The sequence below is a fragment of the Carcharhinus amblyrhynchos genome, chromosome 2, assembly GCF_965287045.1.
Source record: "Carcharhinus amblyrhynchos chromosome 2, sCarAmb.v2.hapA, whole genome shotgun sequence".
Taxonomy (NCBI): domain Eukaryota; kingdom Metazoa; phylum Chordata; class Chondrichthyes; order Carcharhiniformes; family Carcharhinidae; genus Carcharhinus; species Carcharhinus amblyrhynchos.
In genome coordinates this window covers 27,000,933-27,016,555 of record NC_137325.1, presented here as the reverse complement: position 1 = coordinate 27,016,555, position 15,623 = coordinate 27,000,933, and the positions used below count along the sequence as shown (strand labels likewise).

The 15,623-nt window shown below is 44.9% G+C and overlaps 1 protein-coding gene across 1 annotated transcript in view; it reads left to right on the top strand.

Annotated features, from left to right (window-relative positions):
• The window catches only part of eepd1 (endonuclease/exonuclease/phosphatase family domain containing 1), a 103,734-nt gene extending 88,901 nt beyond the window's left edge, over positions 1 to 14,833 (top strand). Inside the window, exons 6-7 of the mRNA XM_080203775.1 lie at positions 10,010 to 10,204; positions 13,639 to 14,833. Of these exons, the coding sequence (XP_080059901.1) occupies positions 10,010 to 10,204; positions 13,639 to 13,838 (395 nt within the window). The 3' untranslated portion in view covers positions 13,839 to 14,833. The remainder of the gene's footprint in view (positions 1 to 10,009; positions 10,205 to 13,638) is intronic.
• Positions 14,834 to 15,623: the final 790 nt, after the last annotated feature.

Below are 15,623 nucleotides of genomic sequence, written 5' to 3'. Positions count from 1 at the left end.
TGTATTAAACCTAATATGTTAAAAGCAATATTTGCAAAGGTTATTAACTGAATGGCAGCACGGTGGTACAGTGGTTAGCCACTACTGCCTCACAGCGCAAGGGACCTGTGTTCAATTTCAGCCCTGGGTGAGTGACTGTGGGGAGATTGCACATTGTCCCCATGTCTGCGTGGGTGTCCTCCCACACATGTGCAGGTTAGGTTCACTGGCCTTGCTAAATTGTCCCTTAGTGTCCAAAGATGTGTAGGTTAGGGGAATTGGAATCATAGAACCCTACAGTGCAGAGCGGGTTAAATGCATGGGGTACGCAGATCGAGCAATGGGTGGGCCTGGCTAAGATACTCTGTCAGAGAGTCAGTGCAGACTTGATGGTCTGAATGGCCTCCTTCTGCACTGATTAGATTCTACTCTAATATACAAAACTGCTGGACTCCCACACTGTCCTTAAAATCAATCTCATTTATCATTTAATTACGGCTATTAAAAATTGCTACCTTTAGTTTGTAAAACAAGGTGTCCTGCCAATATTTATCCCTCCACCAGCATCACAAAAACAAATGATCTCTTTATTATCACATTGTGTGTCATTGTGGGATCTTGCTGTGCACATCTCTATAGCACCCTTTGCTGCATTACAACAGTGACTGCACTATTAAAAATTCCGTTAACAATAAAGTGCTTCAGTGGAGATTGGGAAAGGAATGACAGAAATGCAAGGTTTTTTTTTTGCAGGGTTATGATAAATTTAACAGCCACTATACCCAACATTACGTTATTTACATTGTCCTCAGTGGAGGAGTCTGGTTGGACATGAAAGACTGTTTTTCTTGTGAGGATATTGGATGGCTTACAGTTCCAGAAAATTGATATTTAATAGGTCATTTGTTGTGCCTGCTAGTATTTTTGGCTGTAGTTTAGCCAAAAAACATTTCAGTTGGAAGGCTTCAAGTTATTTTAAAAATGAAAAGGAAATATTTGTCAGATTTCATTCCAATTGCTGCCACCAGAATTTAATCCCAAAGGCACAATATTGCTTTCTGTTAATTATTTTACCCAATTTAAATAACATGATCATTGAAGTTTGGAAGAAGGCCATTCAGCCTTAATAGCCATGCTGGTTCAGTGCAGAGACATTCAATTAGCCGGACTTTATTGCCCCTTTCCCATAACACTGCCAGTTCAAACATTTATTCAATTCCTCTGATGTGGTAACTGCGTTTGTTTCCACTGGTCTTTCCGGAAGACCCCAGATCCAGATCCCAGCTCACTGCTTTTAAAAAAAAATGTTTCTTTGTGTAGTCTCTGTGTCCTCTGGTTACTGGCATACTGTTTCTCCTTAATTACTCTTAACAAATTGCCCATGATTTTGAACACCTCACCTTAACCATCTCTGCTTTATGTGAACAGCCTCAGTTTCTCCAGACCATAAGGAGCCTCATGCCTGGTAACACCCACTTCTCTCTCTCTAAGGTTCTGACATTGTTCCCAAAGGATAATGCCCAGAACCAAACACACTGCTCCAACTGAGCCCTAAGCAGCGTAAAGATTTAATATAATTCCTTTGCTTTTGTATTCAATTCCCCTGTAAGCCTACTTGTGACACAAATAAATAAACTTTAAACTTATTTTTAACAGAGACAAGAGGATTTTAACACTAACTTCCTCAACTCCCCACCCCACTAAATATTCCATATCCCCTCATAGATGTCCTTGACCCATGTCTTCAGGAAGGCAGGTGGAACTCATGGCTGGTGGCTACACAAACATCTGTTTATCCTGAGTATCAAGTCTCCTCTGACCATAGCATCACTAAAAGATGGTGTGCAGTTACTTGTCCCGCGGTGCCTTGGATGCCCTCCAGACTGCACTTCTCCAAGATGTTGTCACTCTCACCAGTATTAGCATCAAAAATCAGTTTGACTGTGGCACACAGCCAGGGGATTCCTGTAAGGCCAACTTCTTCCTACCACGCAGTCTTAGTATCTTCCTGTAGCTGTGGGGTGATTCTAAAAGAGTGTGTGTGTGTCTCTGTGTGTGTGTGTGACTCTGTCACAGGCACCAGAATGTGGTGATTAGGAGATTTTCACAATAACTTCATTGCAGCATTACTGTAAGCCTACTTGTGACTAATAAATAAACTTTTATTTTATTTGTTAGTTACAAGTAGGCTTACATTAGCAATGCCATGAAGTCCTGTAGTCGCCACACTCTGTTGCCTGTTCAGGTACACTGAGGGAGAATTTTAGCGTGGCCAATGCACCTAAACAGCACATCTTTCGGACTGTGGGAAGAAACCAGAGCACCTGGAAGAAACCCACGCAGACATGGAGAGAACATGCAAACTTCACACAGTCATTGACCCAAGCTGGAAATTGAACCCGGGTCCCTGGTTAGCCACTGTGTTGTCTATATTATACATGCATGAATATCAGAATTTCATTTAAGGTAATCTTTTTAATGTTGGTGTCCTCCATTTAGTTAAGTTTGATTTTAACCCTTTAGATATAATGAATGACTTGATTATTTAGAAGTTTTTTTATTGTTGTTATCTTTCGGTTTCAAGCACTTTGGTCTGCCTTCCCCTTCTGCAGCAAATTCCCTTTACCATTCTGTGTAACACATTGAGGACTAAAGTTAAGGAGAGGGTACAGGTAAGGGAAGAGGCCGAGGATGTCCCAATAATAGAGGGAGTAGGGGGCGTGAGTATGGTTGGTGGCGTTACGGCAAATAGGGTCCAGGTGAAGGCTGGGATGAAAGCGCTTTATCTGAATGCACGAAGCATTCAGAATGAAGTGGATGAGCTGGTGGCGCAGATCGACACAAATGGATATGATCTGGTGGCCATTACAGAGACGTGGCTGCAAGGTGACAGGGACTGGGAGCTGAATGTACAGGGCTATCAAGTGTTTAGGAAGGATAGGCAGGAGGTAAAAGGGGGGGGCGTAGCTCTGCTGATTAAGGATAGCATCACGGTGGTAGCAAGGGATGATATTGGAGCCAAGGAGCAGAATGTGGAATCGTTGTGGGTGGAGATTAGGAACAGCAAAGGGAGGAAGACGCTGGTGGGTGTTGTCTATAGGCCCCCGGATAATGATCTGGAGGTGGGGCGGGCTGTTAACGCGCAAATAAGTGCGGCGTGCAAGAATGGGATGGCCGTAGTTATGGGGGATTTCAATCTGCATATTGATTGGTCGACCCATGTTGGACGCGGTGGGCTCGAGGAGGAGTTCTTGGAATGCTGCCGGGATAGTTTCCTGGAACAGTGTGTGTTGGAGCCGACAAGGGAGCGAGCTATCTTGGATCTGGTGCTATGTAATGAGGTGGGTAGAATTAGGGACCTTGCGGTGAAGGATCCTCTTGGGGAGAGTGATCATTGTATGGTGGAGTTTCTGGTGCAGATGGAGGAGGAGAAAGTGGGTTCCCGGACACGCGTACTTTGTTTGAATAGAGGGGAGTACGGTAGGATGAGAGAAGAATTGGCGAATGTGGACTGGGGGAGCGCGTTGGAGGGAGGGTCTGCTGAGGAGCAGTGGAGGATCTTTAAGGAGATCTTTCTTGGTGCTCAGCGGAAATTTATTCCGATGGTCAAAAAGGACCGTAGGAGGAGAGGTAATAAGCCGTGGATAACAAAGGAGGTGAAGGAAAGTGTTAAATTAAAAGCGGAGGAATTTAGAGTAGCTAAGAGTAGTGGGCGAGAAGAGGATTGGGAGAGGTTTAAATGTCAACAAAGATTGACAAAGAAGTTGATAAAGAAGGGTAGGAGAAACTATGAAGCTGGGCTAGCGCTTAATATAAAAAAGGATAGCAAGAGTTTTTATAAATATATAAAAAGGAAGAGGCTGGCTAGGGTGAACGTTGGTCCTTTAGAGGATGAGAAAGGGGACCTAGTGGTAGGGGATGGGGATATGGCTAAGGTATTGAATAACTTTTTTGTTTCTGTCTTCACGGAGGAGGATGTGAATAATTTGCCGGGTGTTAGCGATGGAAAGGTGGTAGGACTGGAGGGTCTTAATGACATTACTGTTACTAGAGAGGTGGTGCTCGACAGACTGGAGGGGCTGATTGTGGACAAGTCCCCAGGACCGGATGGAATGCATCCGAGGGTTCTGAAAGAAATGGCGGAGGTGATAGTGGATGCCTTGGTGGTTATTTTCCAGACGTCGCTGGATTCCGGGGAAGTGCCGGATGATTGGAAAACGGCTAATGTTACGCTGTTGTTTAAGAAGGGTGCCAGGCAAAAGGCGGGGAATTATAGGCCGGTTAGTTTAACGTCTGTGGTAGGTAAAATGTTAGAATCCGTCATTAAGGAGGAAATTGCGAGGCATCTTGAAGGGAATTGCTTGATAGAGCAGATGCAGCACGGTTTCATTAAAGGGAAGTCGTGTCTGACAAATTTACTGGAGTTCTATGAGGATGTGTCTAGGGCAGTGGATAGAGGAGAGCCGGTGGATGTGATCTTTCTAGATTTTCAGAAGGCGTTTGACAAAGTACCTCACAAGAGGTTATTGCAGAAGGTCGAGGGACATGGAGTTGGGGGTAGGGTGTTAGCGTGGATAGAGGATTGGTTGTCAAATAGGAGGCAGAGAGTTGGGGTCAACGGGTGCTATTTGGATTGGCGGATGGTGACTAGTGGAGTGCCCCAGGGGTCGGTGCTGGGGCCTCAGCTTTTTACCATTTATATAGATGATTTGGAGGAGGGAACCGAGTGTAGGGTGTCGAAATTTGCTGATGACACCAAGATTGGGGGAACGGCAAATTGTGCGGAGGGTGTAGAGAGTATGCAGAAGGATCTGGATAGGCTGGGCGAATGGGCCAGGAAATGGCAAATGGAATTTAATGTTGGCAAGTGTGAGGTGGTCCACTTTGGTAGGAATAATGGTAGGAAGGATTATTACTTACGTGGCGAAAAACTGCAGCAGGCGACGGTGCAGAGGGACCTAGGGGTCCTTGTGCATGAGTTGCAAAAACCCAGCTTGCAGGTGCAGCAGGTGGTCAGGAAGGCGAATGGGATGCTGGTCTTCATAGCGAGGGGGATTGAATATAAAAGTAGGGAGGTCTTGCTGCGGCTGTATAGGGCATTGGTGAGGCCGCAGCTGGAGTACTGTGTGCATTTTTGGGCGCTGCACCTGCGCAAAGATATTTTGGCCTTGGAGGGAGTGCAGAGGAGGTTTACTAGGCTGATACCGGAGTTGAGGGGGTTGAGCTATGAGGAGAGGCTGAACAAACTAGGCTTGTACTCGTTAGAGTTTAGAAGAATGAGGGGAGATCTCATTGAGACGTATAAGATGATGAATGGGATGGATAGGATAGAGGTGGAGAGACTCTTCCCGCTCAAAAAAGACAGTAGGACTAGGGGGCACAGCCTCAAGATAAAGGGGAGGCGGTTTAGAACGGAGTTGAGGAGGAACTTCTTCACTCAAAGGGTGGTGAATCTCTGGAATTCTCTGCCCGTTGAAGTGGTGGAGGCTGCCTCGCTAAATATTTTTAAGACGCGGGTTGATGGGTTTTTGATAAGAGAGGGGCTTAAGTGTTATGGGGAGAGGGCGGGAAAGTAGAACTGAGCCACGACAGATCAGCCATGATCTTATTGAATGGCAGGGCAGGCTCGAAGGGCTCGATGGCCTACTCTTGCTCCTATTTTTTATGTTCTTATGTCCTTGACCCAGTTCTACGCATTGCTCTGTACATCAGCAGATATCTCTTCAACATTAAGGCAAAATATTAGAGATGTTGAAAATCTGAAATAGCAACAGAAAATGTTTGATTTTAAAATATGCAACTAGTTTCCAAATTACTCGGCCTCAATCTCTGTAATCTCCTCCGCTCGATAACTTTCAAAGATCTCTTCACTCCTCTGATTCTGACCTCTTGTATATCACTGGTTTTAAACACTCCATCATTAGCAGTTGTATCTTCAGCCCTTGACCTCTCGACTTCTCTCTTCCCTCCCTTAAGATGCTCCTCCAACCTACTTCTCTGATCGGGCTTCAAGTCATCTGCCCTAATATCTTCTTATGTGGCTCAGTATCGAATATAGTTTAATAATGATCCTCTGAAGCATCTCGGGTGTTTTACGATATTATATAAATGCAAGTTGTTGTTGAAATACTCAACACAACAAGTGGCATAGTGGTTAGTACTGTTGCCTCACAGTGCCACAGGACCCGGGTTCGATTCCCAGCTTGGGTCACTGTCTGCTTGAAGTCTGCAAGTTCTTCCATGTCTGCATGGGTTTCCTCTGGGTGCTCCTGTTTTATCCTACAGTCCAAAAGATGTGCTGGTTAGATGCTTTGGCTGTGCTAAATTCTCTGTCAGTGTAGCCGAACAGACACCAGAGTGTGACGACTAGGGGATTTTCATTGTAGTGTTAAAATAAGCCTATTTGTGTCATTAATAAATAAACTTTAGACCTATTTTTAACAGAGACAAGAGAGTTTTAATACTAATGTCTCCATCTCTCCACACTTTCTAAACATTATGCATCCTCTCAAATATAGGGGATTCCTGTACGGTCAACTTCTTCCTACCATGCAGTCTTAGTATCTTCCTGTAGCTGTGGGGTGATTCTAAAAGTGTGTGTGTCTCTGTGTGTGTGTGTCTGTGTGTGTGTGTGTCTCTGTGTGTGAGACTGTCACAGGCGCCAGAATGCGGTGATTAGGAGATTTTCACAATAACTTCATTGCAGTATTACTGTAAGCCTACTTGTGACCTGTGTCTTCAGGAAGTTAGGTGAGACTCATGGGTGGTGGTTACAGGTTAAAATCAAGCATTTTCTGTTGCTATTTCAGATTTTCAACATCTCAAATATTTTGCCTTATTGTTAAATAGATACCTGCTGATGCACAGAGCAATGCATACAGCTGGGTCAATCTGTTATACAGAATGGTAAGGGGAATTTGTGCAGAAGGGGAAGGCAGACCAAAGTGCTTGTTTATCCTCTGAGTATCAGATGTTCTCTGACCACAGCATCACCAAAAGATGTGTGCAGTTACTTGTCCCACAATACCTTGGATGTCCTCCAGACTGCACTTCTCCAAATGTTGTCATTCTCACCAGTATTAGCATCAAGAATCAGTTTGACTGTGGCACACAGCCAGGGGATTCCTGTACGGTCAACCTCTTCCTACCGTGCAGTCTTAGTATCTTCCTGTAGCTGTGGGGTGATCCTAAAATAGTATGTATGTGCACATTTTTAAAAAAAGTTTACTTGTTAGTGCTGATGTACAGAGTTGGGTCAATCTGTTTTACAGATTGGTAAAGGGAATTGCTGCAGAAAGGGGAAGGCAGATGGAAGTACTTGAAACCAAAAAGTAACAATAAATGACAAACTTCTAAATGATCATATCATTCGTTATATCTGAAGGGTTAAAATCAAACTGAACTAAATAGAGGACACCATTATTAAAAGGATTACCTTAAATGAAACACTGATGTTCATGCATGCATAGAAGGAGTAGCACAGTGGCACAGTAGTTAGCACTGCTGCCGCACAGCATCACGGACCCCGGGTTCAATTCCTGGCTTAGGTCACTGTCTGTGCGGAGTTTACACATTCTTCCTGTGTCTGCGTGAGTTTCCTCCAGGTGCTCCGGTTTCCTCCCACACTCCGAAAGACATGCTGGTTAGGTACATTGGCCATGCTAAATTCTCCCTCCGTGTACCCAAACAGGCACCGGAGTGTGGCGGCTAGGGGATTTTCACAGTGACTTCATTGCAGTGTTAATGTAAGTCTACTTATGACACTAATAAATAAACTTTAGAAAAGCAACTGTGAGCAGAGTGACAGGTAACATTTCAGGTCAGTGGCATTTCATCAAATCTGGAAAATATCAGAAAGTTGTAAAATAGCCTAATCAAAGCATGAAGCTCTGGAGTTTCTGTTGAACTTTGGAAGATTATAGGAGGCTGAGATCAGAGTGGAAGCAGTGTAGGAAATTAAAACGACAAGTGACTTCACATTAACATACTAAGTTGATGTGTGCAGATTGATCGCCCAATCTCCATACGATCATTCCAGTTTTAGAGATTTTTTTGTGAGCATTGAAGAATATTCTCAACTAAAAGAACAAATAAGTCACCGTTTTACCTGGCAGGAATTGTTAGGAGTTTGGACGATGAAAGGAGAAGTGTTGCATTTCCAATTGCACGTGATAGTGCTAAATGGGAAGGGGAGTGCGCTTTGGTAGAAGAGACTAGAGATTCCGGAGGGGCAGGTCATTTTGGAATTTAGAAAGAAAGGAGGGGAAAATGAGTTTACTGGTGGAATCCTGATGGAGAACGGTGAAGGAGAATCCACTGGATGTGAAGGTTAGTTGGGTGGATGTTGAGGACCTGAGGAACCCTATTATGGTTCTGGAAGGGAGGGGAAGGCATAAGAAAAGTGTGGGAAATGGAATAGACACTGCTGATGGCCCTGTCAACCACCAGTGGAGATTCGGAGGTGGGGGTGGGTGAAGGGGTGGGGAAGTCTTTGGTTGTGGGAAAAGGAATATATATCAGAAGGACTGGTGTGGATGGTAGTATCATCAGATAGATGTGACAGAGACAGGGAAACTGGAAACAGGGTACAATGTAGTCAAGGTGTAGCTGTGGAAGTCAGTATGACTACATAGGGATTGGTTGACAGATTATCCCCAGGAATGGAGGTAGAGAGGCTGAGAAAGGCAAAGAAAGAGTAGAAAGTTGAAGCGATGTAAATGAAATTTCCTAGTTTGACATGAGAACAGGAAGTGGCACTGATACAGTCATCATTGAAGGAGGGGACCAGAGTGAGGCTGGAACACAGAATATATCACAAAGAAGACAGAACTAACTGGCACTTACACGGGTACCCAGAGTAAAACCCTTTACTTGGAGGAAGTGAGGGGAGTCAACAAAATTTGGACAATGTAAGAGTAATTCCAGGGAAAGAGGATGGTGACAGGTGGGATTTGTTCGGTCTTTGTTCGAGGAAGGAGCCAAATGTTCAAGCCAGCCTAGTTGGGGATAGAGATATGGATGGTCCATGGTGAAAAGGAGATGAACAGAGCCAGGAACCTGTTAAAGCACAGGTACTGTTGAAAGAGTCATGGATTTCAATTGGAAGGAACTGGATAGGGAGAAAGCATAGTCAAGCTAGGAAAAACTGAGATCCATAGGAAAGAAGTTATGTTTGTGGATCGTGGAAACAAGGGAGAAGTGGGCAGTGTAGGACTGAGGTCAGAGACAATGGTGGAGTCAGGGTGCAGGGGTGAAAGGGGATGTTTGGGAAGATCTCCAGAGGAGAAGAGGTCAGTGATGGTCAGGATCCCTCTAATACATATCAGTAAGAAAGTTGCCTGTTCATGTCTTATATTGCACTATGTCTTGGTTAGCATCTTTGGAAATATATTTTTGGTGGAGGGGAGAAGATGAGAGTGACATTCTGTCAAGTCAAGATGACTTCATAATCATAGAATCCTACAGTGCAGAAGGAGCCATTTGGCCCATCAAGTCTGCATCGACCACAATCCCACCTAGGCCCTATCCCCATAACCCAATGCATTTACCCTATTTAGTCCCCCTGACAACTAAGGGGCAATTCAGCATGGTCAATCTGCCTAACCCGCACATCTTTAGGCTGTGGGAAGAAACCAGAGCAGCCGAAGGAAACCCACGCGGACACGAGGAGAACATGTAAACTCCACACAAGCTGTGACCCGAGCCGGGAATTGAACCCGGGTCTTTGGCGCTGTGAGGCAGCAGTGCTAGCCATTGTGCCAAAGTGCCGATTTAACCAGTTTGTTCCTTCAGAGCAGTAGCAGGGGAATGTTTGCATCTCTAAAAGCTATTGTGAAGTAAAACAGTACATTGAGTCAAAGCCAGTTTGGGTGGTAGCTCTGGCCTGCTAAGAAGACAGAATTCAGATTCAGAATCAGTGATTCCACCCAGATGTTCCCTTGTGACTGACTATTAAAGTGTTTAATGAGCTGGATACAGCTGTTAATGACAGTGTCCCTGAATTTGTTAAAGTGCTTTGTTTCTCTTTCAGGCGAAAAGGACATTGTTATTTTGGGGGACTTCAACCTGTCACCTGATGTGACTGATTTTGACCTCCTACGCAAAGAGAAGTTCCTTCACTGTGTTCCAGCCAATACCTTCACAAACATTAGCACTAAGAACCCTCAGGGTTCCAAGTCCACAGACAACATCTGGATCAGTCGCTCACTCAAGAAAATGTATTCAGGTATGCATCAGACCTGATGAAGGCAGATTGGTAGACACAGTAACAGTACGCTTTGTTACTTACTTTAAGTAAAACCTCTGCACATGTTACGAACAACTGGAGATTAAATTGTTTGAATGTCCTTTTCTAATTACCATTAGTTGTGGTACTTATTGGCATGATGCTATGTAATCATTTGGTGACTTGGGGCTGGGTTTTACAGCCCGACCCTCCCCACCCATCATAGAATCATAGAACCCCTACAGCACAGAAGGAGATCATTCGGTCCATCAAGCCTGCACTGACAACAATCCCACCCAGGCCCTATGCCCGCAACTCCACGTATCACGCTGCTAATCCCCCTGACGCTAAGGGGCAATTGAGCTTGGCCAATCCACCTAACCCACACATATTTGGACTGTGGGAGAAAACACAGTAAGAAGTCTCACAACACCAGGTTAAAATCCAACGGATTTATTTGGTAGCAAAAGCCACTAGCTTTCGGGGCGCTGTTGCTTCGTCAGGTGAGTGGGAGTTCTATTCACAAAGAGGGCACGTAAAGACACAAACTCAATTTACAAAAAATGTGATTGGAAAGTGTAGAAATTTGATGTCTGTGTCAATATGCGCAATCTTCTTGGAGATCCTGTCCGCTTGGAGCCGGCAGTTTGTGTTGTTGACAGTAGTCATGATGTGAAGATGCCGGCATTGGACTGGGTAAACACAGTAAGAAGTCTCACAACACCAGGGTAAAGTCCAACAGGTTTATTTGGTAGCAAAACCCACACAGATACAGGGAGAATGTGCATACTTCACACAGGCATGACCCGAAGTCGGAAGTGAACCTGGGCCACTGGTGCTGTGAGACAGCAGTGCTAACCACTGTGCCATCCATCAGTACTTTCACCGTATCCCAATATATGTGACAATAATAAATCAAATCAGGTCAGATCTTTTTGGTGGGTGGTGGGTGGAGGCTGAAATAGTCTTAAAATTAAAGGCTGGACCATTTAAAAGGTAAATTAAGAAACATTTTTCCACACAAAAGGTAGTAGAAATCAGATAGTGAGTGCTGGGACAATTAGAGATTTCAGGACTTTGATCAGTCAATTTTTGTTAGACAAGAAGATCAAAGGATATGGAACCAAGGCAGGTAAATGGAACCGTGGATGCCTGAGCAGGCTCAGAGAGCTGAGTAGCCCACTCCTCTTTCTGTGTTCCACAGGAGTTTCTCAGCTGAACCTGAACTTGTCCTTTCCTGATCTTCAGAGCAGATGCATTTCCCACCAGGGAGGACTGAAAACAGTCTGCAAGAATCCAGACGACCATTTATTCACCTTCTCCTCTTGCCGGGAGCATTGGCAGCATCTTCCTCTGTCTCACCATTTCCTGCAAAGTGATTTTGGTAGCATAGTGATTAGCTTTGCTGCCTCTCAGCACCAAGAACCCAGGTTCAATTCCCGGCTTGGATCACTATCTGTGTGGAGTTTGCGCATTCTCCCCGTGTCTGTGTGGGTTTCCTGCTCCGAAGGACATGCTGGTTAGGTGCATTGGCCGTGCTAAATTTTTTCTCAGTGTGTCTGAAATCCATCAGGAAAATAAGTTTATTTCAAGCTTATTAACTAGCATCACAAGTAGGCTTATATTAACATTGCAATGAAGTTACTGTGAAAATTCCCTAGTCGCCACACTCCGACATCTGTTCCTACTAGTCCCTCTGGCACTAAGGGGCAATTTTGCATGGTCATTCAACCTAACCTGCACAGCGTTGGAGATTAAATAATGCAAAAAAAACCTTCACCTCTTGGTGCTCGCTTCTACCTGTGATTTGAATTTGCCTTTGCTGAAGAGCCTAATTTTTTTTCTTTCAGTGTTAAAATACAAAGCTTTTTTTAAGTTTATTTATTAGTCACAAGTAGGCTTACATTAACACTGCAATGAAGTTACTGTGAAAATCCCCTAGTCGCCACACTCCGGCACTTGTTCGAGTACACTGAGGCAGAATTTAGCATGGCCGATGCACCTAACTAGCACATCTTTTGGACTGTGGGAGGGAACCTACGCAGACGTGGGGAGAATGTGCAGACTCCGCACAGACAGTGGCCGAAGCCAGGAACTGAACCCATAAGTTCATAAGATATAAGAGCAGAATTAGGCCACTTGGCCCATAGAGTCTGTTCCGCCATTCAATCATGGCTGATAGTTTTCTCATCCCCATTCTCCTGCCTTTTCCCCATAACCCCTGACCTCCTTATTAATCAAGAACCTATCTATCTCTGTCTTAAAGACACTCAATGACCCGTCCTCCACAGCCTTCTGCGGCAAAGAGATCCATAGATTCACCACTCCCTGGCTAAAGAAATTCCTCCTCATCTCTGTTTTAAAGGATGGTCCCTTTAGTCTAAGATTGTGCCCTCTGGTTCTAGTTTTTCCTATTAGTGGAAACATCCTCTCCATGTCCACTCTATCCAGGCCTTGCAGTACCCTATAAGTTTCAATAAGATTCCAGCACCCCCCCCTCCATCTTTCTAAACTCCAATGAGAGCAAACCCAGAGTCCTCAACCATTCCTCATACGACAAGCTCTTCATTTCAGCGATCATTCTTGTGAACCTCCTCTAGGCCCTTTCCAAGGCCAGCACATCCTACCTTGGATATGCAGCCCAAAGCTGCTCACAATACTCCAAATGGACTCTGACCAGAGCCTGATACAGCCTCAGAATTACATCCCTGCTCTTGCATTCCAGCCCTCTCGACATGAATGCTAACATTGCATCCGCCTTCCTAACTGCCAACTGAACTTGCGCGTTAACCTTAAGAGAATCTTGAACAATGACTCCCAAGTCCCTTTGTGTTTCTGATTTCCTAAGAACTTTCCCATTTTGAAAATAGTCTGTGCCTCCATTCCTCCTTCCAAAGTGCATAACCTCACACTTTTCCACATTGTATTCCATCTGCCACTTTGCCCCCTCTCCTAGCCTGTTCCAGTCCTTCTGCAGCACCCCCTGCTTCCTCAATACTACCTGTCCCTCTACATATCTTTGTATCTTCTACAATTTTAGCAACAGTGCCTTTCAGTTCCTTCCTCCAAATCGTTAATGTATATTTGAAAGGTTGTGGCTCCAGCACTGACTCCTGAGGCACACCACTTGTCGCTGGCTGCCACATTGAAAAAGACCCCTTCATTCCCACTCTCTGCCTTCTGCCAGTCAGCCAATCCTCCATCCGTGCCAGGATCTTACCCTTAACACCATGGGCACTTAGTTAACACTCTCCTATGCGGCACCGGGTCCCTGTTGCTGTGAGGCAGCAGTGCTAACCACTGTACCACCCTTCCACCTGCCAAACACATCAGGTCAAGAAGGAAAAGGGGTTTACTTTCCCTCCCTGCAGCTCCTTTGTTCTTGTGCGTGCTGTTGGCCCTCTTAATTATGTTTTGTTTTCCCTCTCCTGCAGGTCACTGGGCCGTTGTTAGGGAAGGCCTCACCAACCCCTGGATTCCTGACAGCTGGTCATGGGGCGGAGTCGCATCAGCCCACTGCCCGTTGTGGGCCGAGTTCTACTTAGATAAAGACTTTGGTAGGAAAGTGCCATTTGGAAATGGCAGCGCAGTGACTGTTGAGCAAGCAGATGGGAGCACAAAGGACGAGCGATGACACACAGCGACCGTGCACTGCCATATCATTGGACAGTTATCACAGAACCGCTACTCATCCATGAAGCGCGTGAGTGACAGAATGTGAAAGGATCTAATCTGCCTCTAAACTATTAACCTTCAGTTGTGATGTGATTCGTTTCTGCTGCAAATAAGTATGTTTTTTAAAAAAAACAAACATAATCACTTGTTTATTTTTGAGGGGTAGCTGGAAAGGGGAGAGTTTTGTTTTAAGTGGAAGAAAGGATATTTTATGCCGAGCAGAGTGGGGATTTAACAATACGTTATTAATGTACTTGATTTTGAAAAAAAAAGAGAGAGCGTCATTTAATTCCTTCCTCCTTGCCTACAGCTCAAAAATTTTCAAAGTACTGCACTATTTTCATTCAATACCACTGACGTAGCTTGAATTGAGAAGCTAAACATGAGAGAAACAGCTGCTGCCAGCATTTTGTGCGTTGGGTAACACAAGTGAACAGGTTGTATTTGTATGTAAACCTACCCCAAAATAGTTAAAAGATAAAAGATTTTATTTTGTGATTATTTTTTTCCCCTTTTTGCACAGAACTTTAGGATATATTTGTTCCTATTTCTGGTATTAGCAATATATAAAAAAAAAGATAAATAATAGATTCTATTCGTACTGAGCTTGCAATGGTACAGTACTTTCTCAGAGAGTGCGAATGTTTGGTACGCCAAGATTGCGTCTGTTGCACATTAGTAACATACTGCTGGGGTCGGCAAATGTACCTTTTGCCTGAGCCCAGAGGGTTAAAAGGGAAGGATACGTGCTCTACGGTGAGATGGTGCTAGCACAGTGCAGTCACTTCCACAGTCTGACGCTTGAGTGTCGACTGGCTCATGTTAGCCTGTGACTAGAATGCCAAAACAGTACCATTTATGACTGTTACTATAATTACAACTTGTAATACGAGACTGTATGTTACTCTGAAATTGCACCTTTGATTAAAGAGCTAATAAACTTAACAAATGTGAGCAAGTTGTTCATGCTCCCGTCATTGTCAGAAATATAAAGACCATTTAAATATCCTCTGTATGTTGATTACAAAACGCTAGCTTTCAAATGCTGCAGTGAGCTCTGATTTCTTCCGGAGGAAAGGAAAGTCCTCTCCTGGCCTTGCGTGTTCTGGCATCAACAACTCCGGTGTAATTTAGTAATGTACTGGGACCTGCACAGGTTATTGATGCAGCCAGAAGGAAAGGCCAGTCACGACTACTTTATACATGCAATATACCAAAGTTAAGCTTCAGTTGAAAAGGGGAGCCAGCAGCACTGTATAAGTGCCTGAAGCAATTCCTGGTATCAAAAAGAGCCCTTTTTTTGGTTATTATTGTGTAAAAGGATGGAATATTTCACAAGTTAGGTGTGGAAAATAGGCAGAAAAAAAATGGGAAAAAGGAAAACAAAGTGACAGAGCTTTCCCCCCCCCCCCCCCACCGACCCGTGTTCTCCCCCTGACCCTGTTCTCTCCGTCTCCGACCCCTGTTCTCTCCGTCTCCGACCCCTGTTCTCTCCGTCTCCGACCCCTGTTCTCTCCGTCTCCGACCCCTGTTCTCTCCGTCTCCGACCCCTGTTCTCTCCGTCTCCGACCCCTGTTCTCTCCGTCTCCGACCCCTGTTCTCTCCGTCTCCGACCCCTGTTCTCTCCGTCTCCGACCCCTGTTCTCTCCGTCTCCGACCCCTGTTCTCTCCGTCTCCGACCCCTGTTCTCTCCGTCTCCGACCCCTGTTCTCTCCGTCTCCGACCCCTGTTCTCTCCGTCTCCG